Source organism: Haliotis rubra, unplaced genomic scaffold, assembly GCF_003918875.1.
Source record: "Haliotis rubra isolate DU_JTF1 unplaced genomic scaffold, ASM391887v1 Scf365, whole genome shotgun sequence".
Classification (NCBI taxonomy): domain Eukaryota; kingdom Metazoa; phylum Mollusca; class Gastropoda; order Lepetellida; family Haliotidae; genus Haliotis; species Haliotis rubra.
The window spans coordinates 302,816-317,494 of NW_025767041.1; the positions used below are offsets into that span (position 1 = coordinate 302,816).

General features: G+C 43.4%; 1 protein-coding gene across 1 annotated transcript in view; it reads right to left on the reverse strand.

Annotated features, from left to right (window-relative positions):
* LOC124285646 overlaps window positions 1–14,256 on the reverse strand; it is a 46,536-nt gene extending 32,280 nt beyond the window's left edge. Inside the window, exons 1-2 of the mRNA XM_046721907.1 lie at window positions 14,078–14,256; window positions 10,815–10,867 (exon numbers count right to left, since the gene is read on the reverse strand). Coding sequence (XP_046577863.1) covers window positions 10,815–10,867; window positions 14,078–14,091 — 67 coding nt within the window. The 5' untranslated portion in view covers window positions 14,092–14,256. The remainder of the gene's footprint in view (window positions 1–10,814; window positions 10,868–14,077) is intronic.
* Window positions 14,257–14,679: the final 423 nt, after the last annotated feature.

Here is a 14,679-nt window from a genome sequence, read left to right on the forward strand (position 1 = left end):
TATACTGTCACACTCCAACATTACTACACTACTTCACAGTGACACCACTATATACTGTCACGCTCCAACACTACTACACAGTGACACCACTATATACTGTCACACTCCAACACTACAACACTACTCCACAGTGACACCACTATATACTCTCACACTACAACACAGTGACAACATTATATACTGTCACTCTCCAACACAACTACACTACTACACAGTGACACCACTATATACTGTCACACCTCCACACTAACATACTACTACACAGTAACAACACTGTATACTGTCACACTCCAACATTACTACACTACTTCACAGTGACACCACTATATACTGTCACACTCCAACACTACTACACTACTACACAGTGACACCACTATATACTGTCACACTCCAACCCTCGAAGAAAGAAACAGGGAAATTGCATATCTGAAAATCCAAGTTCACTAAAATCAATCTCGGGAAGCTAGTCTGAAGCATGATATATCTATGCTAAGAGATGATTTGAAGTGTAAAAGCAATGAAGTTCAAACTCTACATGACATTGTAGACTCTAAAATAATGGCTATTGAACAAGAGAACGTGTGCTATTGATGGGAAGCTTGACTGTATAAACACAAGAAACAAGCTTTTGTACTCTGAAGCGGTGAAAAGTCCATGCTACGAAGACATGAACAGAACACCGAGAAACAGAATTACAACCCAAGCGACGGTTCATTGTGAATCAATCAGAATTCCAGATAGCCAACCAAGTGACGGCGAGAACTCGTTAATTAGCCCGCAACAACCCAAACAGGAGATGTCACCTGACCAGAAAAACAATAACGTGAATAATGACGTAACACGTGAAATCTCAAGTGAAGATAAACATACAAGGACGGTTAAATTTAAAGAACAGTGGTGAAAGGCTTTCTCGGGAGCCTCACACTTCCGACACAAAAGGCTCGTGCTATCTTACGTAAAGGCGGAACAGCCTTTTGACATTGTGAAAGATGCAATCAAGGACTATTCATCTGAAAGGGGAGTAACAATTAGCTACATGAAACTTCTAAAGCATTGGGAAGGACGAAACCCAACTTACACTACCCGACTGAATGTCCCAACGCAATGAGCTAAGGTAGTACTATCGGATGAAAAGTTCTGGCCTGCTGGGTGCCAAACCGTGCATGGTACTCGAACGATAGATTAGGAGCTGAAAACGAAAACTCACGATAATGTCAAACATGTCGTATACTACCCTCTTACTTATCATGCTTCGGATTGCAGCCTGGAACATCAGAGGTATTATGTACGGAACCCGTGAACTATGTACAAGGCTGGATAGCACAGACATCTTCTTCGTCACCGAGCATTGGCTCAATGAACACAATTCATCATTCGTGAACGGTATTCATGACGATTTCGATGTCTACTGTTAGTGTAGCTGTGACGCAACAACCCACCACAGAGGCTCAGGCGGCATATGTGTTTTTGTGCGTAAAGGTGACTGGTGCAGAGTGTCAATACTAGATGCGTCCGAGAGTGATCAGGTGCTAGGTATAAGTCTAGAACATGGCAGTAGTATTACCTACGTTATTGGCACAAGATTACCTTCCACAAATGTCCTGGATAGTGTTTATATCGACCAACTCCAGTATGTGATGAACCTATATGATATATATTCACAGTATTGTCAAACCATACTCACTGGAGACTTTAATACAGACATTAGGCACTTTGTTGCCAAGAGGACTCGATCTCACTGTCTCCAGAGAGTACTTGACGAACGCGACCTGTATTCAGTCGTGCCCTTAGACGATAAATGTAAATATACGTTCTCAACCAAAAGTGCAAGTACGAGAACAATGATAGACTATGTATTTATAAACAATGACTATATCCACAACGTTATAGGCTACACCATTGATACCAACATATCATACAATGTGTCTGATCACTTACCCATTCATGTATGTGTTAAAATTGATTATCCATGCGTGTCTTATGGTGGGTCTAGGCTCAGCTGGAGAAAGGCATCTGATGTCGACCGTATGATCTATCGTTACGAAACTGAAAACTACTTTCGTTACGATATAGACGACCTTCCTCACTCCTCGTCCCATGCCGAGTATATTGAAATGTACAATCAGCACATAACTGATATTCTACATGCATGTGCGTCTATAAGTATCCCGTCATCAAGGTTTCAACCATTTCTGAAACCATATTGGAAAGCAGAAAATCTAAATAAACTGCATGATGATATGCGCAATAGAAGGAAATTCTGGGTCGAGAATGGGAAAGTACATGACAGAAATAATGTGTACTACGCTAGATACAAAGAAGCTAAACGTATCTTTAGAAAAAGACACCGTCAATGTAAGCAAAGTCTCATAGATGATAGACTGAAAGAAATCCATCAAGCAGCGGAAATAGACGTACATGAATATTTTAAGCTTACAAAAAAATATAAACGAGCTACAGGTCTAGTAACCAGTATAGTATACAAAAATCATGCAGGCAATAATGCAGAGAATATCTGTAACACTTTTGGTCAGTACTTCAAGGATCTATCTGTACCAAACTTGGAAAGTAGCTTTGATAATCACTTGAAATCGAGCGGTCAATATCAAATATTGAATGTCTTGAGAAAAGTTAAAATATATGTGAAAGAGACATGTATTCACCGCTGAATGAACTGTTCAATCTCAGCGAGATTATAGCTGTCGTCCAAAGGCTAAAAAGTAACAAAGCCCCAGGGCCCGATGGACTCGCTAATGAACATGTCAAGTATGCAGGTAGATCCCTCATAAAGGATATCATGACATTGTTCAACAATATCATCATATACGAGTACATCCCACAAGCTTTTAATGTTGGCCATATTCTGCCCCTGCATAAAGGCCACGGTAAAAGTAAAACTGACCCCTCCAACTACAGGGGAATAACATTAACGTCGATTCTCAGCAAACTGTTTGAAAGATTGCTCCTTAACAGAATTGAAAAGTGGACAGCTGAGAATATAACGTTTCCCCACAACTTCCAGTTTGGCTTTAGAAAAGACTTTAGTGCTGAGACAGCAGCTCTCACTCTTGTAGAAAGTATTGCATACTATAACGAAAAGGATTCACCCGTCTACTGTGCTTTCCTTGATAACGAGAAAGCATTTGACCGTGTTTGGCTAGGCGGTCTATTCTACAAACTCTACAATCTTGGAATTACTAGGAAACTCTGGAGGATACTACGCCTATCCTATAGTTCAATGCATTCATGTGTAAGTTTTGCTGGTTTTAAGTCCGATCTATTTCACATTAGACAAGGCGTGGGCCAAGGTCGTGTTTTGTCTGCCTGGCTATTTTCTCTCTATATAAATGATCTACTACATGAACTAAATGATACTGGCTGCGGTCTGTGTCTGCCTTGGGGGAAATGCCCAGGAATATTGCTAGCTGATGACACTACGTTGCTCACCAATAATCCAACTGATCTCCAAAGACTGTTGAAGGTGACTGAACTATATGCAAATAAGTGGCAGCTAAAATACAATGTTGGTAAAAGCGCTGCCGTAACCTTTGGACGTAGCAATGCATCCGTACCTGCTAACCTGTATCTTGGAGAAATTAATCTCCCTATTAAATGGTCTGTAGTTTATGCTGGAGTCCATATCAGCACTACTAAGTGCTCTACGGAGAGAACAAAACTTGTCTGTGAAAGGCTAAGAAAATTGATTAATATGAACTACGACTCTGGCCTCTACTTTGGCGGTATGAATCTTTTAGTGGCTGTACGTGTATGGAATCGAGTGATTCTACCTTGTGGTTTGTATGGATGTACAGTTTGGGGCAAATTGTCTCCTAAAGAATATGAAATGCTAGAAATCATCCAGCGTTACTTCTGTAAGAAAGTCCAAGGCTTTAATAAGTACATGCCAAATGATATTGTAAGAGATACAGTCGGGATAACATCCCTACAAGGATATATAGATCAACAAAGCCTCTTACTCCTTGGTAAACTCTGTAATGCCAACACAAGATACAGCTTTAAACAAATGTTTTTAGCCCGCCTTGGCCAATACCACTGCAAAGAACCACTGATATACAAGAATAAGTTTGATATGAAATCACCTGTTTTTAACATGTTACGTCTTGTTTCCAAATACAATCTGCTTAGTGAAATCCGTAACTACATTTGTGATTCTAAGTTTATGAAGAAAAATGCTTGGTCGCAACTAGTCAAAGATAAGGTAATTACATATGACCAAATGCAGTTGGTAAATGTACTACAGACAAGGTTGTCTCTCTCCAGATATCTAATAATAAGATCAGGACGAGAACATAGACTATGGATACTCTCTTTAGAACGACCTCAGAACTTCACTGACATTGCGAGAATTATAAGGCTTGGTGCAACTCCAATAAAATCAAAGGAATGTCTATGTGGTACAGTTGCTCACGACATTATGAAACATGTTTTTATGTCATGCCAGTATAACTTAGTAGAAAGGAATTCTCTATTTGAAAGAATCTGTGATATTCTTGACATAGAAATTTTTGTTAAAATGTGGATGGAAGACGATGATGTATTCCTGTCATTCCTCCTCGGAGGTATACCTGACCACTGTAAGGATGTACTGGATTATAATGTTTGGTCAGATCTGATGGTAATGATTAGTCTCTCTGTTCGCAGTTGGGAGAGCGTACTCCTGCAATGCTCATAAATACCTTCAGTTCTTTCACAATTGAATATTACTGTATAATATAAGTACCAATAATTAGAAAGTTTTCTGTACTGCCACACTCCAACACTACTACACTACAACACAGTGACACCACTATATACTATCACACTCCAACACTACTACACTACTACACAGTGACACCACTATATACTGTCACACTCCAACGCTACTACACTACTACACAGTGACGTCACTATATACTGTCGCACCTCCACACTAACATACTACTACACAGAGCCACCACTATATACTGTCACACCTCCACACTAACACACTACTACACAGTGACACCACTATATACTGTCACGCTCCAACACTACTACACTACAACACAGAGCCACCACTATATACTGTCACACCTCCACACTAACACACTACTACACAGTGACACTACTATATACTGTCACACTCCAACACTACTACACTACAACACAGAGCCACCACTATATACTGTCACACCTCCACACTAACACACTACTACACAGTGACACCACAATATACTGTCACACTCCAACACTACTACACTACAACACAGAGCCACCACTATATACTGTCACACCTCCACACTAACACACTACTACACAGTGACACCACAATATACTGTCACACTCCAACATTACTACACTACAACACAGAGCCACCACTATATACTGTCACACCTCCACACTAACACACTACTACACAGTGACACCACAATATACTGTCACACTCCAACACTACTACACTACTACACAGTGACACCACTATATACTGTCACGCTCCAACACTACTACACTACTACACAGAGCCACCACTATATACTGTCACACCTCCACACTAACACACTACTACACAGTGACACCACTATATACTGTCACACCTCCACACTAACACACTACAACACAGTGACACCACTATATACTGTCACACCTCCACACTAACACACTACTACACAGTGACACCACTATATACTGTAACACCTCCACACTAACACTGTGTCTACTACACAGTGACACCACTATATACTGTCACACTCCAACACTACTGCACTGCAACATAGTGACACCACTATATACTGTCACAACTCCACACTAACATACTACTACACAGAGCCACCACTATATACTGTCACACCTCCACACTAACATACCACTACACAGTGACACCACTATATACTGTCACACTCCAACACTACTACACTGCAACACAGAGCCACCACTATATACTGTCACACCTCCACACTAACACACTACTACACAGTGACACCACTATATACTGTCACACTCCAACACTACTACACTGCAACACAGTGACACCACTATATACTGTCACATCTCCACACTAACACACTACTACACAGTGACACCACTATATACTGTCACACTCCACACTACACACACACAACACAGTGACACCACTATATACTGTCACACTCCAACACTACTACACTATAAACACACAGTGACACCACTATATACTGTCACACCTCCACACTAACTAATACATTACTACACAGTGACACCACTATATACTGTCACACCTCCACACTAACATACTACTACACAGTGACACCACTATATACTGTCACACTCCACACACTACACACTACTACACACAGTGACACCACTATATACTGTCACACCTCCACACTAACACACTACTACACAGTGACACCCACTATATACTGTCACACCTCCACACTAACACACTACTACACAGTGACACCACTATATACTGTCACACCTCCACACTAACACACTACTACACAGTGACACCACTATATACTGTCACACCTCCACACTAACATACTACTACACAGTGACACCACTATATACTGTCACACTCCAACACAACTACACTACTACACAGAGCCACCACTATATACTGTCACACCTCCACACTAACATACTACTACACAGTGACACCACTATATACTGTCACACCTCCACACTAACACACTACTACACAGTGACACCACTATATACTGTCACAATCCAACAATACTACACTACAACACAGGGACACCACTATATACTGCCACACTCCAACACTACTACACTACTACACAGTGACACCACTATATACTGTCACACCTCCACACTAACACACTACTACACAGTGACACCACTATATACTGTCACACCTCCACACTAACATACTACTACACAGTGACACCACTATATACTGTCACATCTCCACACTAACACACTACTACACAGTGACACCACTATATACTGTCACACCTCCACACTAACATACTACTACACAGTGACACCACTATATACTGTCACACTCCAACACAACTACACTACTACACAGAGCCACCACTATATACTGTCACACCTCCACACTAACATACTACTACACAGTGACACCACTATATACTGTCACATCTCCACACTAACACACTACTACCCAGTGACACCACTATATACTGTCACAATCCAACAATACTACACTACAACACAGGGACACCACTATATACTGTCACACTACTGACCCATGAAGATCCGGGGTAGAATAGGTCTTCAGCAATCATGCTTGCCATAAAAGCGACTTTGCTTGTCGTAAGAGGCGACTAACGGGGTCGGGTGGTCAGGCTCGCTGACTTGGTTGACACATATCATCGGTTCCAAATTGCGCAGATCGATGCTCATGCTGTTGATCACTGTCTGGTCCAGACTCGATTATTTACCGACCGCCTTCATTTAGCTGGAATATTGCTGAATGCGGCGTTAAAACTAAACTCACTCACTCACTGTCACACTACTACACTACAACACAGTGACACTACTATATAATGTCACACTACTACACTACAACACTCTCACATATTCCCATCTTCACAGACTTCAGTATCACACTTTCCAGCCATCACTATTTGTCTTACCGTTACACTACAATACTGACACACAACTACACTGCAACACAGGCAAACTGTCCTACATAGTCAAACTACTACGTTCACATGCGGTCACACTGCCATACTGTCAAAACACAACACTACATTACGCAACCACACATTCACACTGTCACACGCAATCACACTACAGCACTCTCAAACACAGTCATACTAACACACTACCAGACTGTCACACTATACACACGGTGCCAACAGACTGGTGTCACACAGCCACACCACTACACATCAATACAACCACATACTGTCACACTATACACTTGGTGTCACACAGCCACACCACTACAGTTCAATACAACCACATACTGTCACAATATAGACTTGGTGTCACACAGCCACACCACTACACTTCAATACAACCGCACACTGTCACACTACACACTTGGTGTCACACAGCCAAACCACTACACTTCAATACAACCACACCACTACACTTCAATACAACCGCATATTGTCACACTATACACGTGGGATCACACACCACACCACTACACTTCAATACAACCACATACTGTCACACTATACACTTGGTGTCACCCAGCCACACCACTACACTTCAATACAACCACACCACTACACTTCAATACAGCCGCACACTGTCACAATATACACTTGGTGTCACCCAGCCACACCACTACACTTCAATACAACCACATACTGTCACACTATACACTTGGTGTCACACAGCCACACCACTACACTTCAATACAACCACATACTGTCACACTATACACTTGGTGTCACACAGCCACACCACTACACTTCAATACAACCGCACACTGTCACAATATACACTTAGTGTCACACAGCCACACCACTACACTTCAATACAACCACATACTGTCACAATATACACTTGGTGTCACACAGCCACACAACTACACTTCAATACAACCGCACACAGTCACACTATACACTTGGTGTCTCACAGCCACACCACTACACTTCAATACAACCACACCACTACACTTCAATACAACTGCACACTGTCACATTATACACTTGGTGTCACACAGCCACACCACTACACTTCAATACAACCGCACACTGTCACACTATACACTTGGTGTCACACAGCCACACCACTACACTTCAATACAACCACACCACTACACTTCAATACAACCGCACACTGTCAGACTATACACGTGGTGTCACACAGCCACACCACTACACTTCAATACAACCACATACTGTCACACTATACACTTGGTGTCACACAGCCACACCACTACACTTCAATACAACCACACCACTTCACTTCAATACAACTGCACACTGTCACACTATACACTTGGTGTCACATAGCCACACCACTACACTTCAATACAACCGCACACTGTCACAATATACATGTGGTGTCACACAGCCACACCACTGCACTTCAATACAACCGCACAGTCACACTATACACTTGGTGTCACACAGCCACACCACTACACTTCAATACAACCACACCACTACACTTCAATACAAGCGCACACTGTCACATTATACACTTTGTGTCACACAGTCACACCACTACACTTATACAACCGCACACTGTGGTGTCACACGGTCACACCACTACAGTTCAATACAACCGCACACTGTCACACTATACACGTGGTGTCTCACAGCCACACCACTACACTTCAATACAACCACACACTGTCACAATATACACTTGGTGTCACACAGCCACACCACTACACTTCAATACAACCACATACTGTCACACTATACACTTGGTGTCACACAACCACACCACTACACTTCAATACAACCACACACTGTCACACTATACATGTGGTGTCACACAGCCACACCACTACGCTTCAATACAACCACACCACTACACTTCAATACAACCGTACACTGTCACACTATACACGTGGTGTCACACAGCCACACCACTACACTTCAATACAGCCACACACTGTCACACTATACACTTGGTGTCACAAAGCCACACCACTACACTTCAATACAACCACACCACTACACTTCAATACAACCACATACTGTCACACTATACACTTGGTGTCACCCAGCCACACCACTACACTTCAATACAACCACACCACTACACTTCAATACAACCGCACACTGTCACACTATACACTTGGTGTCACACAGCCACACCACTACACTTCAACACAACCACATACTGTCACACTATACACTTGGTGTCACCCAGCCACACCACTACACTTCAATACAACTGCACACTGTCAAACTATACACGTGGTGTCACACAGCCACACCACTACACTTCAATACAACCACACACTGTCACACTATACACTTGGTGTCACACAGCCACGCCACTACACTTCAATACAACCACATACTGTCACACTATACACTTGGTGTCACCCAGCCACACCACTACACTTCAATACAACTGCACACTGTCACACTATACACGTGGTGTCTCACAGCCACACCACTACACTTCAATACAACCGCACACTGTCACACTATACACTTGGTGTCACACAGCCACACCACTACACTTCAATACAACCACATACTGTCACACTATACACTTGGATTCACACAGCCACACCACTACACTTCAATACAACCACATACTGTCACACTATACACTTGGTGTCACACAGCCACACCACTACACTTCAATACAACCTCACACTGTCACACTAGTCAATTGGTGTCACACAGTCTCACCTTTACACTTCAATACAACCACACCACTACACTTCAATACAACCACACACTGTCACACTATACACTTGGTGTCACCCAGCCACACCACTACACTTCAATACAACCACATACTGTCACACTATACACGTGGTGTCTCACAGCCACACCACTACACTTCAATACAACCGCACACTGTCACACTATACACTTGGTGTCACACAGCCACACCACTACACTTCAATACAACCACATACTGTCACACTATACACTTGGATTCACACAGCCACACCACTACACTTCAATACAACCACATACTGTCACACTATACACTTGGTGTCACACAGCCACACCACTACACTTCAATACAACCTCACACTGTCACACTAGTCAATTGGTGTCACACAGTCTCACCTTTACACTTCAATACAACCACACCACTACACTTCAATACAACCACACACTGTCACACTATACACTTGGTGTCACCCAGCTTCACCATTACACTTCAATGCAACCACACACTGTTACACACTATCATCCCTAACTCACCTCGAATGTGCGTGTACATTGTGAGGCCCGATACCAATAGGGCATATAGCAGTCTGCAACGGAACACAGTAGATTCAGGTTAACGTATATATCTCAGTGCAACACATCAAGAATTGTTTTGAATGTTTGTAAACAATTTGAGAATTAAATCAATTAACCTTCCTAGCTGTCCCTGCTAATCCGCAGGTTCTGTTTTGGTGGGTTCACATGTCTCTAGTGATTAGTTCGACAATGTGATCTGTAAAGTTAACGTGATTCAATCTGAATGTAATATGTTATGTTTGTTTTACATCCGTCTAAATTTATTAAGGGAAATTGGTAAATATTTAGCTTTTTGCAAATACGGCTACACCACTCGATGAAAATGACCCTGCATATTTATCCTTTAGTGTTCTTTTGAATTTATTAGGGAATAATTTGGTTTTCAGTTTTGATTTTTGTAATCTGTAGAGTAGATGCTGCTGATGATATCTGGGGTCCTTGCTACAGCTGGTGTCTGGCGTCCTTGCTACAGCTGATATCTGGTGTCCTTGCTGCAGCTGGTATCTGGCCTCCTTGCTGCAGCTAGTCTATAGTGTCCTTGCTGCTGCTGATATCTGGTGTCCTTGCTGCAGCTGGTATCTGGTGTTCTTGCTGTAGCTGGTATCTAGGGTCCTTGCTGCAGCTGGTATAGTGTGTCCTTGCTGCTGCTGGTATCTGGCGTCCTTGCTGCAGCTGGTATCTGGCGTCTTCGCTACAGCTGGTATCTGGCGTCCTTGCTGCAGCTGGTATCTGGCGTCCTTGCTGCAGCTGGTATCTGGCGTCCTTGCTGCTGCTGATATATGGCGCCCTTGCTGCTGCTTATATCTGGTGTCCTTGCTGCTGCTGATATATGGCGCCCTTGCTGCTGCTTATATCTGGTGTCCTTGCTGCAGCTGGTATATGGCGCCCTTGCTGCTGCTTATATCTGGCGTCCTTGCTGCTGCTGATATATGGCGCCCTTGCTGCTGCTTATATCTGGTGTCCTTGCTGCAGCTGGTATATGGCGTCCTTACTGCAGATGGTATGTAGGGTCCTTGCTGCTGCTGCTATCTGGCGTCCTTGCTGCTGCTGTTATCTGGCGTCCTTGCTGCAGCTGGTATCTGGTGCCCTTGCTGCAGCTGATGTCTGGCGTCCTTGCTGCTGCTGATATCTGGCGTCCTTGCTGCCGATGATATCTGGCGTCCTTGCTGCAGCTGGTATATAGTGTCCTTGCTGCTGCTGATATATGGCGTCCTTGCTGCTGCTGATATCTGGCGTCCTTGCTGCAGCTGGTATCTGGCGTTCTTGCTGCAGCTGGTATCTGGTGTTCTTGCTGCAGCTGGTATCTGACGGTTTTGTTGCTACTGGTATTTGGCGTCCTTGCTGTAGTTGGTATCTGTCGTCCTTGCTGCAGCTGGTATCTGGTGTCCTTGTTGCTGCTGATATCTGGCGTCCTTGTTGCTGCTGATATCTGGCGTCCTTTTTGCAGCTGGTATCTGGTGTCCTTGCTGTAGCTGGTATATGGCGTCCTTGCTGCAGCTGGTATCTGTCGTCCTTGCTGCAGCTGGTATCTGGTGTCCTTGTTGCTGCTGATATCTGGCGTCCTTGCTGCTGCTGATATTTGGCGTCCTTGCTGCAGCTGGTATATGGTGTCCTTGTTGCAGCTGATATCTGGTGTTCTTGCTGTAGCTGGTATCTAGGGTCCTTGCTGCAGCTAGTCTATAGTGTCCTTGCTGCTGCTGATATCTGGTGTCCTTGCTGCAGCTGGTATCTGGCCTCCTTGCTGCAGCTAGTCTATAGTGTCCTTGCTGCTGCTGATATCTGGTGTCCTTGCTGCAGCTGGTATCTGGTGTTCTTGCTGTAGCTGGTATCTAGGGTCCTTGCTGCAGCTGGTATAGTGTGTCCTTGCTGCTGCTGGTATCTGGCGTCCTTGCTGCAGCTGGTATCTGGCGTCCTTGCTGCAGCTGGTATCTGGTGTTCTTGATGCTGCTGGTTCCCAGACCAGATCATCACGCCCATATGCAATATGTAACGTCCACCTGTGCGTCCGTGGACACGTGTCCAGCCATCAGCTCGGTGGAGAAGGAAAGGTGACTCCTCCTCGGTGAAGAGAACTCTTAGCCACTCACGTGCTCCCAGTTGCGAGTGGACTGATGTCGTGGAGGCGCAGACGTCGTTGAACCTTTTTCGCAGATACATGATAACTGGCTGGAACATGTTTCGGAAGTGGCTCGAATCCATCGGTCTTCTGGTCGTTACTGGTTGGCAGGTCAATACGGACACGGTCTATAAATTGGTGCCATGGACCAAGTGCCGTATACTGTTTGTATATGTAGAAGTTGAATCGTCGAGCAACGTCACGCTGTGCGGTACGAGTCTGAAGCATGCCTATTGCTCTCCATGTGTCATTTTCCTGACGTGGCATGTCGAACTTGTTCCAGACTTGTACCTCTGCCTTCTACGCATCTTAAGACGCTATTTAGTGAAACACATGCGTCTGGTTGTCTGTTCCTTTAAATTGAACACTGATGGCCCTCATTCACTCTTCAAAATGTCTTGCTTTAAGTAAATTTCTAGCAATTCGAATACCAACTGCTTGGTTGCATTTAACACATTCTTTTTGTGCTTCAACTAATGTATTTTATTCACAAGAATGAAAAGATTCCATGCCACAATACCTTTTGCCTGTGAGTATATATGGCTAAACAAGATGGTATTCTAGCTTCACTCTTCACACAGTTGTGGCAACAGTGTTGAGTGACAATCTAGCAAGTCCTGATCAACATTTGGGATAAACACAAAATAATCATTCCATGGTTCCCCGTTTTTGTTCCAAGTCAGCGAAAGCATTCTCAGCATGAGACCCATCATTGACGAGCGGGGTAATTCTTGTAGATGTGCCAAACTGGTTTACTAATTACGGAAGCAGTTACTGACATTATTGGGTAACATTAAGAACGCAACGTGTGGTGTTACATAACTGCATCGTTGTCGTCGGACGGCAGGGCAGTGAGTGTAACATCTGGATACACTTTGTGCAGACTGAGCTTTCTTGTGTAAAAGTATACTATCTACAGTTCTATCTATTATCCTTACTTCTCAACGATCATGTGTATTGTTGCGTTTGAACCTGTAATGTTCAAGCAAAAGTCTTAAGAATGCTTTTAGAAGTATTCTTTTCCAAGTAAACCTATTGTAGTTAAAACACATTGTGCCAATACCAATTTTGACGCAGTCTGTATGAATCAAGAAACAGCACTTACCTCCACGTGAACATATTCACTGTGGCGAGTTATACTGTTGGATTGAAGTATCTGGAAGCACCAAGGTCGTCAATCTGCTGAGCACATCAGATAGAACAGCTACGCCGTTTGTTGTAATTAACTGAATGGTACCGTTTCCGATGCCGTTTGTAGCTAGTTGGCATTGGCCGAATATTACCTTCCTCGTAACTGGTGTATTGGCGGAACACACCAAGGGGAGGTAAGCGATGTTGGTGGTAGTGATATATACAATGTCAATGTGTCAGTGAAGGATCAGTTTCTTGATGGAGTAAGCAGAGTTACTGCGATATGTCAGTATGTGTTGTGATCACCAGCGGAATGGTTACGTGTATAAATTAAATGACAAATGTTGGAAGGCGAGGGTGCAACTCTCCATGTGCTACATGAAGGAGTAGGTGTTGTATATCAGAAGAGAAATATATGGTAACTTAACTAACCACGGCCAACTAGCCCAGCATAGTTGGGCGTACTGTATTTACTTAGGTCAAATGTTGGTATGTTTCTGTTGATGGATGCACGGTGGGAGTCAACGCATTCCATGGCGCTTGAGATTTACCTGCTGTTGGGTAGAGGGTGTACAG